This window comes from Oryzias melastigma, linkage group LG3, assembly GCF_002922805.2.
Source record: "Oryzias melastigma strain HK-1 linkage group LG3, ASM292280v2, whole genome shotgun sequence".
Taxonomy (NCBI): Eukaryota; Metazoa; Chordata; class Actinopteri; order Beloniformes; family Adrianichthyidae; genus Oryzias; species Oryzias melastigma.
The window spans coordinates 25,219,277-25,235,524 of NC_050514.1; the positions used below are offsets into that span (position 1 = coordinate 25,219,277).

Below are 16,248 nucleotides of genomic sequence, written 5' to 3' on the forward strand. Positions count from 1 at the left end.
CGTATATAAGTCGCACTGGAGTATAAGTCGCAGGGACATTCAATCTATGAAAAAAACCGCGACTTATAGTCCGAAAAATACGGTAAATAGTTTCTCTCCTTTTTCGTTATAATGAACGAAACACATCGATGTGGAATATGCCGTTAAGAGTTTAAAGAAGTTAATACTAAAGTTGTTACATTTTGTAAGTCAAAGGCAGCTTTTATAAATAAAATAATAAAAGCAGTTGGTAACTCAGTTATTTAAAGCTGGTTTTCACAGTTTGAAGGAGGAGAAGTCTGTCAGGTTGGTGTGTTCCAGGTTAGATGTCCATCTGGACCTGTGTGTGTGGGAAAGAGCTGAAAAGATAGGAGGGCTGTGGAGCCACAGCTATGATTCAGACAGCTGAAGAAAACTCAGGCACCGTTAGGAGGGCAGGTTGTTGTGAAATAGAAATAAGAAAATAAACACTTGCCTGAGGCAGTTACAGGAAAAAGGGGGAAAAAAGTCACACATGCAAGAAATAATGTGAGAATTTCAAACAGAAAGCTTTTCTGTGAAGCAGTCAGTTACAGTCCAACTTGATCAACACAGTTTATCAGGTCACATTATTCTGTTTGTGAAACATTTAACCATCTGCACCGGAAAGACTCAATGGTGAAAAATGTGGTAAAAGAACATAAATATACAGATTTATCAATTCCTTTTTCCTGTGACAAATATAAATCATCAAGCTATAATACATCTGAAAATCTGTATTTCTTTGCTGTGAATTGTATTTAAAGACTGGATGCCCACATCCAATCCGTGCATACGTGGTGGTAAAAGTTTAAACACCTTTCACTTGCATCTTTTTTATCGTCACTGAAGGATTACAACAAAAGCAAACATTTAAGCCAACGACAACACAATGAAATAACATCCTACTGTAAGTCTGGCAGTCAATGCAAACAATGAATAAAAACAGGAAGTCTGAATACGACACCCTTTAGGTTTCAGGAGAAGTTCAATGATGGCTTCATCAGATAAATCAAACAACTTCTGCCAGAACTGAAGCCTGGGTGCAATTCATAAAAAAACTGCAATAAACTTTAAGTAAGTTCAATATTTGAGAGAAACCGCAAAAGCCTTGTTCAGACTACTTTTTGCTTTACAACTTCCTCATTCTAAAAGAGGTGATAAATCCAGAGGTTTTGTACTTGGCAGAAGCAGCGACTGGGCCAGAGGTCACACCAGTGAGACACATGAAAACACAAGATCATCTCGAGACCCATTAAAAAGAAAATTGCTGAGGGGAGACGGAGGCGTTCACAAGCTGCCAATCTGGGTTCAACAAGAGCAGTGTTATGGTAAGAGCTACCGTAGTGTTTTACAGATATGACAGTAAACAGCGAAGCTTTCATAAATTTGATATCAGGAGGTCAATTCCCACTTCTGGACAAGTCTATTTGATGTGCGACTTTCATATTTCATCCTTGCCTGTTTGGATGAGGAAAAAAATCGTCCAGACGATTGGTTTGTCCCACATTTTTGCTGACATTTCATCACTTCTGTATTTCTTTGTTGCTGTTGTGTGCCGTCACATAATGGAACCACTGGGTTAAAGCTGTGAGGGCAATTTGGTTTGTATATATTCATGTGTTGGGGTAAAAAAAAAATGCAGATTCCACCCCATGCACACTGTCATGTCTTTCATCATTTTGAAAAAGCAAAAGTCAAAGATTTAAAAAATATTTTGACATATTATGTGACACCAATACTTTCTGCACTGCTGCATCTGTCATGTACAACTGCTACTGAGCCCCTCTATTAATTCATAAGGTCAAACCGCGTTGAATATTTATCAGCATCCCCCCGAGACATGTGGTATGAAGGCAAGGTAAAGACATAAATCAGTTACTGCCCACTTAACTGTAACCGTATCAATGATGGAAAACGGTAAACTGAAGATGACAGAGGATAGAACTCGTGCTTCAACCTATACCTGCCATCATCTTCTGGGCCTCATATGGTTCCATGTAGCCATCGTTCTCAGTTGTGATTTTCTCCATGTTGGGCTGAGTGCCACCAGCCTGCTCGGCATCGAAGGGGTCGGCATAGTCCTCAAGAATGATTGGCTGCAGGAAGATTAAAAAAAAAGTGAGGAAAGCATAAAAAACAGATTCTATTTACTTCTAATTTGCAAAATTACATTAAATGTGTCGCTTCAGGAAGGATTCAATGACAAACATCGCTGCGGTCAGACACCAACGGATATCCACTGCCAGAGGATGAGGGGGAAAGGGCATAAATTTAAATCCACGTCTATATGTCTCAGCACACCACCACAATGCCTCAGCTTTGAGCCTTCGCTGCTGGTCTGCCTAATTATATGATAGCCTAGTGACAAGGCTGCATTTCAAAAGTAAAGGACAAAAGACCGCAACTGCTCAACTTCCTTAAAAGAAACAATTTGGCAGATTTATGTCAGGCTCGCAGTGAGCCACGGCTAATTGTAGTCCTGCTCTTTTGCAGTGGATTTTGTGTAGTGGATGCCAATTAGGCGGACATAAGTCCCAGAAATACCGTTCAAATCTTTAGGGAGTGGAGCGTGTCCACAACTATGGTTCCTCTGTAGAGAATGCGTGTATGAGGGAGGATATATATATATATATATATATATATATATATATATATATATATATATATTTTTTTTTTTTTTAATGTCAGCTTCATCAGCAGCTTCAAAAGAAAAGATCATCTACTTGAAAGCAGGAACTCCTGAGCAAGTTTGGACCACTTTGGACCACATGATCGATCATGTGATCCAATGGTCTTTGGGTGTCTTTCAAGGTGATAAAGTTATTGTACAAAACTAGGAAAACATCTATGTGACAATGCACTTGGGTGGCACAACACTTGGTGACTCATGTGTGGATTGCACTTTATCACAAACAACTTCATCACTCATCGGCTGAAGGGGCGTAGAGGCCTGGAGCTAAGGACTAGGCCCCGAGCCCAGTTCTGTGTCTCAGCAGAGCCATTTTTCCTAAGAACGGTCACAGTTTGTCATTGCCACAGAAAGAGCTCATTCCTAAGGCGAAGAACACACATAGGCAGAGCTGGACCTATGAACAGGTACAAGTTCAAGAGTCAAAAAGCAGAAACGCTGAAGATTTAAACCGATACACGTCAACCAAACTCACCCTGGATAATTTGTGGGCTACTTAGTTACACCGTAGTCCCGGCAGGTACATTCCTGCAAGGATCAACCTCGCTATACAAGGATTAGGCAATAATTGCAGAGGAAGTTTGCACTGTTGATGTATTCATTGCAGCGGTGGTGCATTAAATCTACCTTCTCTAGAATTCCCTCTCCATCTGTTTGTGAGAAAATAACTTTTTTCCCCTGCCACAGCATAATTATGGGTTTCTTGAGTGTTTTGCTTCTGTGAATTCAAGTAAGAAGAAAAATCCAATACAAACAGTTTGTTTGTTTCTTTCTATGCCACAATAAATTATCATATTTAATCAGGAGTTTGATTAAAATTTCCTCAACTTTGATAATTAGCAACTTTGTGACGATGGAATTATGCATCTCTGCCACTGTTTTCACTTTCTTGCAGAGAACTCATCCATCTCAAATCACAGACACAACATTTTCCACATTTAAAATGACCTGATGCTTAAAAAAATAATTTGAATCGGATAAAATATATGACAAAAAAAATAAATAAATAATCAAAAGGCGATTTTGCCAATATACTAAGTGAGACCCCCAAAAAAAGTATCAAAATGAGGATATAATCCAGCAAAATATGTGTGAATCTGTTGGCTTAGACACAAAAATTAAGCGTTGAAAATAAAGTAAGGTTTGGATATTATACCTTCAATTCTTTTCACAGCTACCGTATATAACTTTCTCTGCAACATCGATGCAAAAACTATGAAGACAAAAAAATATCTTAGTTAAAAATGTAAAATTGTCAACTGAGCGGGTGATGTTAGCTATTCTTTGCCTGCAGAAGGTTTTCTGAAAACTTAAGCATTTGATAAGTTTAGGCAGGTGGATATGTCTAAAAATACTCTCAATTTGTTTCTATATTCCTTTAAATATTAACCTGAAAGATTTGCACTGCATACTTTTAACCAACCCTAAAGTTGTCAAAAACCCCACATAGTAAGTAGCTTTGGAAATTTAGAAAACAACAGCTCTAAAGTTCCAGGGAGTTAACTTTTTCCCTTAATCCATAAAGATCTTTCCCACCTACAAGTAAACAGTTTTTAAATGCTTGTCTGTAGCAACACTTTAGCACAGCCTTTTTGAACTGAATGACCCTGATGTACCTTCACCACAAACAAAAGGATGTTTGGACATATTTCAGGAAATAATTGCAAAAGCTTATTGAGTTACGTGCAGATCCAGTCCACATGCATGACATCATCCTGTTGCTATTGCCGCTGACATAATCTAAGAACAATCCAAGTCAATATATGACAAACGGCAGATAGAATTAAATTGAAAAAAAAAAAATAATAAATGCAATTATATATAAAACATAAACACCTCAGAATAAAATTTAGACTTTCACTTAGCTCCAACCAAATATGGTATAGTTTAACATACATTTTAATACTCAACTGTTTATTTTAAATTGTTGGCGTTTTTTTGTGAAAGAGCCAAGAAAAGTCCATCAAAAACCAATAAAATACAAAAAAAAAAACATTTTGCTTAAATATCACTGAGTGAGGTTTTAATAAACCAAAACAAAAGAGCCTGAAATGATGGATGTGTTGGTGATAGGTCGGGGTGTGACGGATCACAAAACTCACCGTTCGGATTGTGTCACAGTTTTAGGGTCACGGTTCGGATCATTTTTCGCACCAGTAAAAAGTGAAAAAAACACGAAGAAAAAAAAGAAGAAAAAAGCCTAAAATGACTTTTCTAAAAAGCTTTAAAATATATATTTGAGAAAACATATGTAAAAGTACTTCAGCGCATATAGATGCACATCCTTGAACTTTGAACATAAACAAAAATTTCTGGTTACATGTCTGGAGACCCAATCTACAAAAACCAAGAAAAAAGAATGCTTAATATTTAATCCCCTCCAATGTCCAAATTAAATATTAAATGAAAAAGTTTAAATTTACCTTTCATTATTTTTGCTATTAATTGTAGAATTGAAACTAACTGTGGGACCATTTAAACCTTTTAAATAATTATTAATGTACGTAGTACATGTGCAGGAGATGCACTCCCATTCCCGCTTTACCTGACCTTTTTATCATACGGCATGGGCTCTCATAGGAACATGTATAACTTTAAAATATTTAGATCATTCACTGAGTGTTAAACATAAGTGTAAACAAACCATAAACTTCCCATTACCAGGTATATTAAGAAAAAAATGTATTCTTATCAAAAATCAAATATACCTGAAAACAGTCAGAACAATTACTGACTATGACTGTAAACATAAGCTTCCCAATGCCAAGGATCTATTTGTAACAAGTATACATTTCTAAAATAATGTGTCTGAAAACAGTCAGAACTACATATATATAACTAGATTTTTTTTTTTTTTTTTTTATGTCATACCGATACTGATAAAATTGCCCAATGCTGGTACTGGCACAGATATATATAGCTAATCCCTATAGTTGGTGAAAGAGGCTGCAGTAAGGAATGGATATGAATAGTTCTTTAGCCTATAGGCTGCACGGCACAGTTGTAGTTTAAAACCAATCAGTCCTTTCAACTTAAATCTTTGGCTTGTACCAAACGTAGAAACTCCATTTTATTTTTGAATTACAAGGTTGTGCAACAGAACATCACCACAACGCAGTAATTATGTTGGTCCCTTTTTCTGTGTTATACAAGTTCATCCATTCGCATAGGCCTAAAACTGAGCTGATAGTTCAAGACTGTTGCAGTGTTCCCTCCTGTCCCACTGCACTAACGACTGCTCAACAGCAGGAGTATTGTGGAGAGTAAAGAGAGGGGTGCTGGAGAGCTGTGTCGCCTGGGGACACACCATCTGCCTTGTGGCATGCCAGGCAGTGTCAGGACTACAGCCAAGCCACACTTGTCATGAAAGTAAAATGTACCCGTCAGCACTGCTGTGCCTCCGTATATCATGCCTTTGCTAAGCAGTGGTGCAAGTCCATATGAATATCACAAAGCCACCTGATGGGCTCGAGCCGCTTTCCTTTGGTAGGAAGCTCTTTTGTTGGTTTGCACATTATTGAGAAAACTGACTTGGTTTCTTTGATTCCCGTTCAGGCTGGCCACGTCTTAAACCTTCTGAGGCTCGAGTGGTTCACAAAGGAGATAGAAAAGACTTCTTAAAATGCTCCACAGGTCTCATATGAGGCTGACCTCAGAGGGAAGGCATTAGGAAAGCAGAGAGACCATGGCCGGCACCTGCCACTTTGGCTCAGCGGTTGATAAAACAAGAGCTTCTAGGATTACACTTCGATTCAGCCCAAGTCTTCCATTAGACGAGGGAAAATACAGGGCTGGTCTGTCTGTACTTTTACTGCATTTTTGCATCAGCTAGCTCATCGAACAAAGAAGGACAAAACAATAACATTTCAGCATCTATAATAAATGGAATCTGAGGACATGGATGAGAGTTGTTCAAAAATAAAAGCTGCTGTCAGTCGGTCTACCTGAAGGGATAAATCTAATTCAACAATAAAGATGCCAACAATTTCGCTGGCAATCCAACCAATAAACACAAAGGGATTTCACAGATGAAGATTGACAGGGCTTTGGATTAATAAGTCCATTAAAAACTATGATATTTGTGTCACCGCGGAGACTGAATGCATCAGGGGTTAGTCAAGGTTGCAGCCCCTCTGAGGCTGCCAGAACAGTGAACAGGCTGTAGAAAGAGGGATGAGGGGAGGGAAAAAGCAAAAGAGACTGACGTGTGTGATTTATGTCGCACGCCACGAGGGACTTCAGCCACTGATAACCTAATACAATGGAGTGCTTAGCAGCTCAATTACATTAGAGCTTTTCAAAAAGATTTTTTTTGTTGCTTTTTTCTTTTGTTCTTCTCTGTGACACAAAAGAAAACATCCTTCTATTGTGAGAAAAGACAGTCATGGTAGAGGAGATAGGAATGAAGCAAAAAAAAAAAAAAAAAAAACTGTGGATGCTATTTTTGTAGCTTTAATCAGAAAACAGTTGGGTTGTGTTCCTGTTGAGTTGTTTAAAACTCAAAGTGCTCTGCTGATGGTTTCTCAGCTTTCTTAGACATTTCAGCACAAGTGCGATTTGAGCAGTACCACATTATTTGGGCAGCAGACGCGTCCCGACAACCACTCCAGTTTGGTTTTTCTCTTCTCAGGTTAATGCTGAAACTAGGCAACAGATAGATGGAAGTAATGTTTAAAACGACTGTCATGCACAGCTCTCGCTGTAGAATGAAGTACACCACACCTGGAGAGACTCTGAATGATCTGGTGAACAATTCTTCTGCGTTGCTGTCAGTACAAATACACACCTACAGCGCCTTCTACTCTTACCTTCTACTTTGTCACCTTCTCCTTCTTTTTTCCACCTGATTAGGCAGATGGAAATGACTTTACCTCTTGACAAAAGATGACACAGAATTGTGTTTTCCAATCTACACCTCAGCCATTGAAGAAACTTTATTGAAATGTTTCTCCAGAAACACATTTACCACCAGAGCATTCTCCATCTCTGGGACAGGCAAAAACTCAAAAGTCACGTGATCAGTCACGTGACCCGGCGCACCCCCGTAGAAATGAATGAGAGAATGAGACGTAGCAATTCCACAATTTCGACCCCCTGCTTTGTGAAACTGCTACGTTTTTCCCTGTGGACAAACGTGGGTACTGAACGTTTTTGGATGAGACTGGGTTGCTACTGCAGTCAAAGCACCAACAATTTGTTTTGCCAAAAACAAACAAAAGACTTTGTTTATTCCCTAGAGCAGAATTTGTTTCACCTTTGTTTAATTGAGGGATAAGTCAAGAGCAGCCATCCTGCTTCAGTAAGCACTTTACCCACCACTGTGAGTCAAATGTACTATAAGTGGAACCTTTTATGGCAAAAACCCTCGATTAATCTCCAACTGAAAAGCTGGAATATATTTGTAAAGAAAATATGATCTTTCATGTATCCTGCAGTGCACAAACTGCTGTTTTCTAGTAGCTAACCTCTGTTACGGTCTATGCACATCATGAGATAATAAATACTCAGCATATACTTTGGTAAGAGGCAGAGTATTTTCTTTCACACATCAAGGTGCTCCCCCATCGGTTCTGCACGTGCTTGCTCGTGAGGCATCTGCAAACTGGATGTCAACTTATTTATTGCGGCATGTGCGCCTTTTAGATTCAGACCACAGAAAATGTTGGTTCTTCTGATCTCTGCACACTTCCCCATGTGGAGCAGTGGTTGCACGCCACCAATGGGAGGCTGCTTTTTTTGGACACGAGCACTTTGAGCCGCTGCTGATCACCGTCAGAAAAAGAAATCTGCAATGTATTTAGGAGAGCTGAGTCAGAAAGAAAAGCTGTGTAAACTCGGACATTTCCTCACACCATTACTGCGAATGTGGTTACTGTACACTTTGAGGCTTCTGTGGCACCTTCAGCTATGTGATTTAAACACTTCCCAACTTGTGCAACAATTATCATGGCACATGCATAATACTTTCTTAGAGTTGTGCCTAATAAAAATTTCAAGTAGCACCTTGTCGTTCAAGGTACTTTTGGGCGATATGACGATATATACCATATGGCCGATAGAAAAATGTCTATCGTGTCAATTCTCTTCTATGGTTTATAGCCTAATTTGATCAAATACTTTGCCAAATATATCATGAAATAGTCTGAACCTTGTCAGTATGTACACAAAAAATGTTTCTAAGTGAAAATAAAGACAAATTAAAAAGAGATTCTTCTTAAAGAAACTCTGTCTTGTGGTTTTGTGACGTAAAGCTGCTTTACATTCTTTGATTCGCAATCACGCAGGGTTTACGTTACTTAACACGAATGCAGAACGATGGACGCAGAAGAGCTTGAAGTTGTTTCCCTTGAGTTGAAACAGAAAGAGACAGCGATGCAGGCGGCCCAAGAAGCACTTTTAGCAAAAGAGGGGTACTTCTGTGATCTGGTTGCATTTTGGATTTAAGACAGAAGACAGCAATATGTAAACAAACTGGGAGGCTATTCCCGCGCCGATGCTAACACAATAAACCTATCACTCAAGGAAAGTCCACGAAAATGAACATATGAGATTTCAAAAATAAGAGATAAACCAAGCTGTGGAACAGAGCTGTAACGAGTATCTGAGAACTTATATTCTCGCGATCTGCTCCCGAAAATCTGAGTATAAATATTCCCAACGTCCAAATCATTTATTCACGATCTTTATAAATATAGTAGAGTAAATTATCATGTAGTAAAATATCGATTGCTCTGAAATACAGAATAATGTTGGATTTTAATTTATGAACTAAAACAAACCCGAATGAGTGGCGATACTCTCACAGGACGTTAACAAATCTTCAAAATAAAGTGTCAGTGAAGCTTCCTGTTTTCAAATTAAAATCAGCAAGATATTTTTTTTAATAACTAAAAATATGCTTTATTGTTTTATATCGTGATATATATTGTTTCTGTGATATAAAACAATTTATATCATGATATTTTTTTTTCCACCTCACCCAGCGCTAGATTGAGGTATAAATAAAAAAAAATAATAATAACATATGTGACTCTGAGGGTGTCCCTCTGATTCAATAACAGACACAAAGTCTGCTCATATTATGGTCTAAGCCAACCAGAATTAGTGAAAAGTGCGAGCCTACCTCTGATTGGCTGATCTAGATATCAAGATGCGTGTGCTGGCCTCCTTTGCAAATGCTACCATAGAAAGATGGTGACTGGTTTGTCGTGTCTGACAGCAGATTAAAAGAAAGACTGGCACATATTTTTGTACATATCTTCAAGTCTTATCTATACAAAAAGGATAAAGACTTGGTCCCACTGAACATTTCTTTTACTCCAACTGCACAGTGGCGCGTGGCAATTCAATTAAAAACCATTGTAATCAGTCAGAGTGGGTCCCAGAGCGTGTCCAGAGGCAGCTAGCTGGACTGCAGTGAAACCAATCCGGCTCTGCTTTTTCGACACACTGATTGCTGTAAAATGCTGATTTCCTTCACAAAAGAAAATCTCAATCGTAGGTTAAAAAGTGCTTAATAAAATCCAATGAGGTAATGTCAGTGAAGATTTAAAAAATCAGATAAAAGATTAAAAAATATATATTTTTTTACTGCTTTAAAAATGCTCATAACTGCTTAATTAATGGAAAATTCAACGCAAAGTGAAGTAAAAAAAAGCAGGTTAAAGCTTTAAAAGAAAAAAAGATCCTTATGAAGCTAATGATTAAACCAAAATCTATTTTTTTTGCTGATAAGTTACTAAACTGTATGAACCATTGGAGAGTTGGAGGTTGTAATTATAGAAAATATGTTTCATATTGAGAGAAATACACTGTCCGAGTGTCCCCTTCTTCCTTTCAGAGGCAGGTAGAAGCAAATGGAAAGAAATTTCAGAAAAAAAAAGTGACCCGGTAAAACTGGTGGCCTTTAACACCAGAGCAATTACAGTAAATTAAAATGTAGATGCACCAAATTTTGTGCTGATGCACTCAAAAAAAATACGATAGGTGCACCACTGGAACCAGTGCAATAAGTTAGCTTAGCGCTCTGCCTATATATCTATAAAAAATAATTTCTAAAAACACAAAGGTTAATGAAATATGTGCAAATGCACACATGAAAAAAACAATGCTGAAACTTTTCTAACACTTCTAAATCCTATTAATTAAAATGTGGCTTCTTAAGACAATTTTTTTTTTCCAAATTAAAATAAAACCATTTACTAAAAGTTTGCGGGCACAAACAGAAAAATTTAAAAGAACACAAAAGTACACGTTTTTTAATGTATGTTTTGGAATCTCTGAGAACTGGAGACCATATCTATGGATCGAGATGTCTGGGCATCTTTAGACTGATGCTTCTGCAACCCAGCTCATGATAAGAAGTAAAAAAAACGGTCAGACAGAACAAATGCAGAACCTCTGAAAAGTCTTTAAAGGAAAAAAAATAAGAGTTAAAAAAAATGACAACAATAATTTAGTTAAAAAAAACAGTTGATAGAGAAGGGAAGTCAAAGGCTTTAAGAGAAGGAAGATTTGTCCTCATTGTATCTAACTGAAGATTTAATGAAAAGGCTTCTTGGTGTTTTTTTTTTTATTTTTTTGTCGGCTTCATACAGCTAAGGATATTCAGTGTGAGCACAGACTTTTTTCAATAGATAGATAGTAGATTTTCCAACTTAGTTGGAACATGTGGTTCAGTTAAGTTCAAAGGAAGCTGAGAAAACTCCAAAAGCAGGGACAAGATATGCAAGAACAAACATGACAGACCTTTATCAAAGCTCGACAATCCATGAGGTTCTCAAAGAATCTGTACTTGCAGCTAAAAGATAAAAGAAAAGTAATTTTTTTCTGCTTTTTCCTGTGCGTTTCTTCTCTTTTGGGACAATTGCTTTAACACAACACACTATTTTGCTATAATTCAGTTAAAAATGTCATTTTTTTTGTTTGCTAATCATGTTTCTAACAATCTCAAACTGGTTTCTGGACAATAAAAAAGTCAGCTGTTTATTCTCAGGCCATAAAGGGAGAGGAGCTGTCCTCTTTGTAACTGATGGTGCCAAATCCTTCAAACAAACAGAAAAAAGTAAGCTCCTTTCCCCCGAAGCTCATCCAGGTTGTAGAAAATACACAATGTAATACGCTGGCTTTTACACTTTTGAGCAGCTAAACGTGCTCTGCTGCTTTTCAATAAATTCCCCTTCTGGATGCTCCCACCTCCATATGAATGAACACATCTTTTGTTAGCACCCAAGGCAGCGAAGCATAAAAAAACGCCTCAGCTTATCCCAAAAGACCTCCGTCATTGAAACACAATCCACAGAGCCACTTAGGACCTCCAGTGGAGACAGAAGAGGAGCCTGTGGATTGCACCCTATGAAGGTGCTCTTACTGCGCGACAGATATTCAAGATTAAGTACTTGACGACACGCTTGGAAAAATCCAATTTCCTTTCTCTGTCCTCATTCCTGTGTGATGGATTTATTGGCAGTGTTTCTGTTACATGCAGTAAGTGGTGATGCCCAAGAGTCAAGGATGATTCAGGCTGCACGCTGAAATGCTGAAATTTTATAAAATATGATAATCCTCTCCATATGTGAAAGAGCGATTTGTCCTTAGCATGACTACCTCAATTTGCCCTGGCCTGAACTGTTATGGCTATAAGCTGTGAGGACAGAAAACTGACTATATTCAAGCCTGTTGGCATAAAGTGTAAATAAACTGTTGACATTTCTTCCCTTTAAACATTAAGCATCATCATTTTAGTATATATTCAAGATACAAAGAAGCAAAAGTCAAAGCAAGACATCTTTGTGATGTTGTGTTCAATAGCTGGAAGTTCTCTGGTCTTAGATAAAGCCGTAGTGACATGCATCCATACGGGCACTGCGGGATTTTTGGTTGTCTGGACCGGTGGTAGCGGCATAGACAGAAGGGACCGCACCTTAAGAGAAGCACAGGTGTGTTCCCTCAAGAAATGACCCTACGATTGCCTTATACTGCACAGGTGATACCCAAGTCCCCGTAGGACACCCGTTAGATGCCCACACAAACTACACTAATTGTCTAATTTGCTCTTTTCTAAACAGTCAGGCTGCAAGCACAGAGTGCGCACTTGAACTGAACAAACCTGAACAGCACTAAAGGGCTGAAAAACATGAAAAATGTTTACAACGTGATTGCCTCTCACCTATTTCACCCTTACTGACCCTTAAGTGTTGCTAAAGTCTCACTCTAATAGTGGTGGAGGAAAAAATCTAATTTTAGATGGATCGATTATGATCCATAAACAATTCTGAATCGTTTATGAAATGTAAGTGATCAAAAATGTAAATGATTTCAAGTACAAGTAACAAGCAGAACTAAACGCAAAGCGTTTTTCATTCTGACATTTTTGAAGAGCACACATGGCTAACTTTCCAGATCTCATTATCCGACTAGCCCTCACTTCACTTAAAGCGACCGTTTGGAAGAATAGTTTTCATAGTATTGAGGTAAAAGTCACACAGTGTGTAAGTTATGTCACACCAAAATGAAAAATGTAGGGGACACAACAAATCATAATGTGGGATAGCTAGAGATTATTTATTTTAAGTTAAACAGTGTTTCATTAAAGCTGGTCTAATGATAAAAGGTAACATTATTTTATTTAAGGTTGTTGAGTTTAGGGAAAATGTTTTCCTTTTGATGCTGTGAAAGATTTTTGGATCATCAAATGAAATATTTTTCATGCTGAATTTTTTGTTCTTAATAAAAGTTAAACAAGTAAACTCATATTCTCTTTACTTAGAATCGTACTTTGGTCGAGAAAAATAAATAATATTGGTCAACTGTCTTGTAGTAATTTTGATACTTAGTGTGAACCATCTGCGTACAGATTTGTCATTTTTTTGCCTACAGATAGCTTGTATTTAAGTAAGAGAAGCTGTGACACAAGCATGACTCTTTGTAAGAGATGCTGGGAAATCTCCATTCATTTGCTTATGCAGACGACGAGACATGAGGTGGAGCCATACCATGCTGTCATTCCTTCAAGCGTTCCTATTCCTGTGCGCAGCACTAAAGAAGCACAACAACCACAAAGAAAGGAAATCATAACAAATGTGCCGTCAAAGTTTGCGACCAAAAATCCAGATTTCAAGTTGAAACAGTCGGGAACGTTAACCTTGGTTGTATTTCAGCAACTGAGCAGCAGCCAGGATACCCTGCCTCCACAGAGGGGCGAGTACAGACTTGTCAAGTTAAAAAGGGAATGTCACCAAGCTGTAAACACTTCCTGTCAGGAAGGGAGCGCTTCCTTAATCCTGGAGCAACCAAGCCATTCCTTTTTTATAATTCCGCAGATGTTGGGTTGCGTTTTCTCTTCATAATCTCTCTGCTACAACAGATAAAATGACTCAATCATCAAACTGTAAAAATATGAACCTAGACTTATGAGCATGCACACAACATGGGAAAGAAAAACAAAGAGGATGAATGGCAGAAGGAAGTCTGAGCGCCTCTAACAGCATAAAACAAACAAAAAAACAGGCCGCTTATAAAAGGAAAACTAGTCTTTCCGCATGAGCTTGTATTGTAGTGTCAATACATCTATTTAGTAGGAGTTGAAAAGCGTGAATTCTTCTTCACAAAGCAAGTGTGTCTCTAAAAGAAGGTCAGCTATTTTTTCTACTTTAATCTGCGTGAAACTATCTGCCTGCAGACCGGGACTGCCTCCTACCAGACTCAGCTGCACACACTGTCATTAAACAAAACACAGCCATGTGTCTTCAACTCCCCAACGGCCGAGGCAGCAGCAGCACCAGTCTGCAGGCTAATTGTGACCGGGTGGAATCATGCGCCCGGCGTTCCAGCACAGAGCTAGAAAAAGCAAATCGGGAAAGGCAAACACGAGCAGACTCCATCAGGAGCCTTTTGGACTTGAGTGGAAGCTCCCAGGTGGATGAAGGAAAGAAAATAAGCAAACAGAGGCTGAAGGCCATCATTTCCCAGAACTGTAACTTTCTTGCACATGTGGCAACTGTCAGTTTATAAACCGTGTTTATTGAACTAAAAGGATGAAAAAGCCAAACATTGTTAAGCTTCAAAGCTGAAAAGTTGTTACATCATGGCTTCCAGCGCATCTTCCGTAATAACGACTCGATTTTGCCTCCGAGCGGGGCGGGACTTCAGCTGCGTCGAGGTGAGGCTTCGCAGTCTTCCTTCCTTTCAAAATGCCCTTCGAGGATTCTGGTTCTGGCATAACAATGCTGTTTGTCAATGACAGTGAAGCATAGGAAACAGCGTGAATATGAAACATTCTTGGAATGACACATGATCAGGATGAGAAAAATGCTTTTGACGTTTGAAAGCAGTTCAGGAAACGCTTGGCATTCTTCTGCGTGTCTGTGAACCAACTGGAAATCGACCCTCCAACTGTCATGTGAAGCAAACACTTTCATGAAAAACAATGCTTTTTGTTGTATTGGAGTGTGAGTAATGTTTTTTTTTTTATTTTAACACATTTAAGGTAATTAAAAAACTAATTTCATTTAAAGATATGAGTCACAGCATGCCCACGGCTCATCACAGAAGGCAAAAGCTGCAAGATCAAAAACAAAACACAGCTTTCACAACAATTCACTGATTATTTCAATCTGTGCATAAAAGCTTTCACAGAGAAATGCTACAAATATCATATAACTCTGTCAGAGCTGACATAATGTACTAACATGACACAAATAATGCCAACATTCAATTTTATGACTATTTGGTTTAAAAAACAAGCTTAATTTGTGTTCCGGTGCTGGTCGAAGAAACCTCTGGATTGGCATCAATGGGTCTTTTATCCTGTTTGACACAAAATTAAAACAGTTGCCAGCTGTCGCAACCTTGATGACCTTTTTTTTCCCTTAGCCAGAAACCAAAGCAGACTGCGCGAACACTCAAACGCTATTCACAACCCATTAATATAAAGTAGTACCATACCTGTTTGACAAAAAAATTAAGTCACCAGCTGTCCTAACCTCAATCTGCTTTTTTTTTTTTTTTTTACTGTTTAACGAGATTAAGATACACAAAAGAATGAATAGAAAACATGCCGTGAAAGTTTAAGCTAGTTTCCACAAAACTGCGCACTTTAGCCCAACACAAGTGGGTAAATAAAAAAATACATAGTATACAGAAACAACAAATACTTTCAAAGCGATTTATTTTACAATAAATTATCAATAATTTAATAAAAAACAAAGTGGTAAGGGGCGAACATGAAGACTAGCATGTCTCACAGACAGACATACGGGGTACAAGCGACAAAGTAACTACTGCATTATGTGCTATAAGTCGCTCTGGAGCAGGAGTGTCAAAAGTCGGTCCTCGAGGACCGGCCTCCTGCTGGTTCTCCATAAAACCTGCCTTATCAGCTGCTGATTACCTGGATCAGGTGTGTTTGGGTAGTAAAGAGCATCAATGACATGTTGGTTAGAAAACATGTAGCACACCGACCCTCAAGGACCAACTTTGGACACTCCTGGGGCCTGTTTCAAGAAGCAGGTTTTGTTGGAACTCTGAGTTCGTGAACTCCAAATTCGGCAAAACTCTGA

General features: G+C 38.4%; 1 protein-coding gene across 5 annotated transcripts in view; it reads right to left on the reverse strand.

The window, feature by feature from the left end:
- LOC112160996 (SH2 domain-containing adapter protein F) overlaps positions 1-16,248 on the reverse strand; it is a 103,879-nt gene that overhangs the window by 80,483 nt on the left and 7,148 nt on the right. For all 5 annotated transcript variants that reach the window (XM_024295945.2, XM_024295941.2, XM_024295940.2 and 2 more), the window contains exon 2: positions 1,964-2,096. In XM_024295945.2, the coding sequence (XP_024151713.1) occupies positions 1,964-2,096 (133 nt within the window). The remainder of the gene's footprint in view (positions 1-1,963; positions 2,097-16,248) is intronic.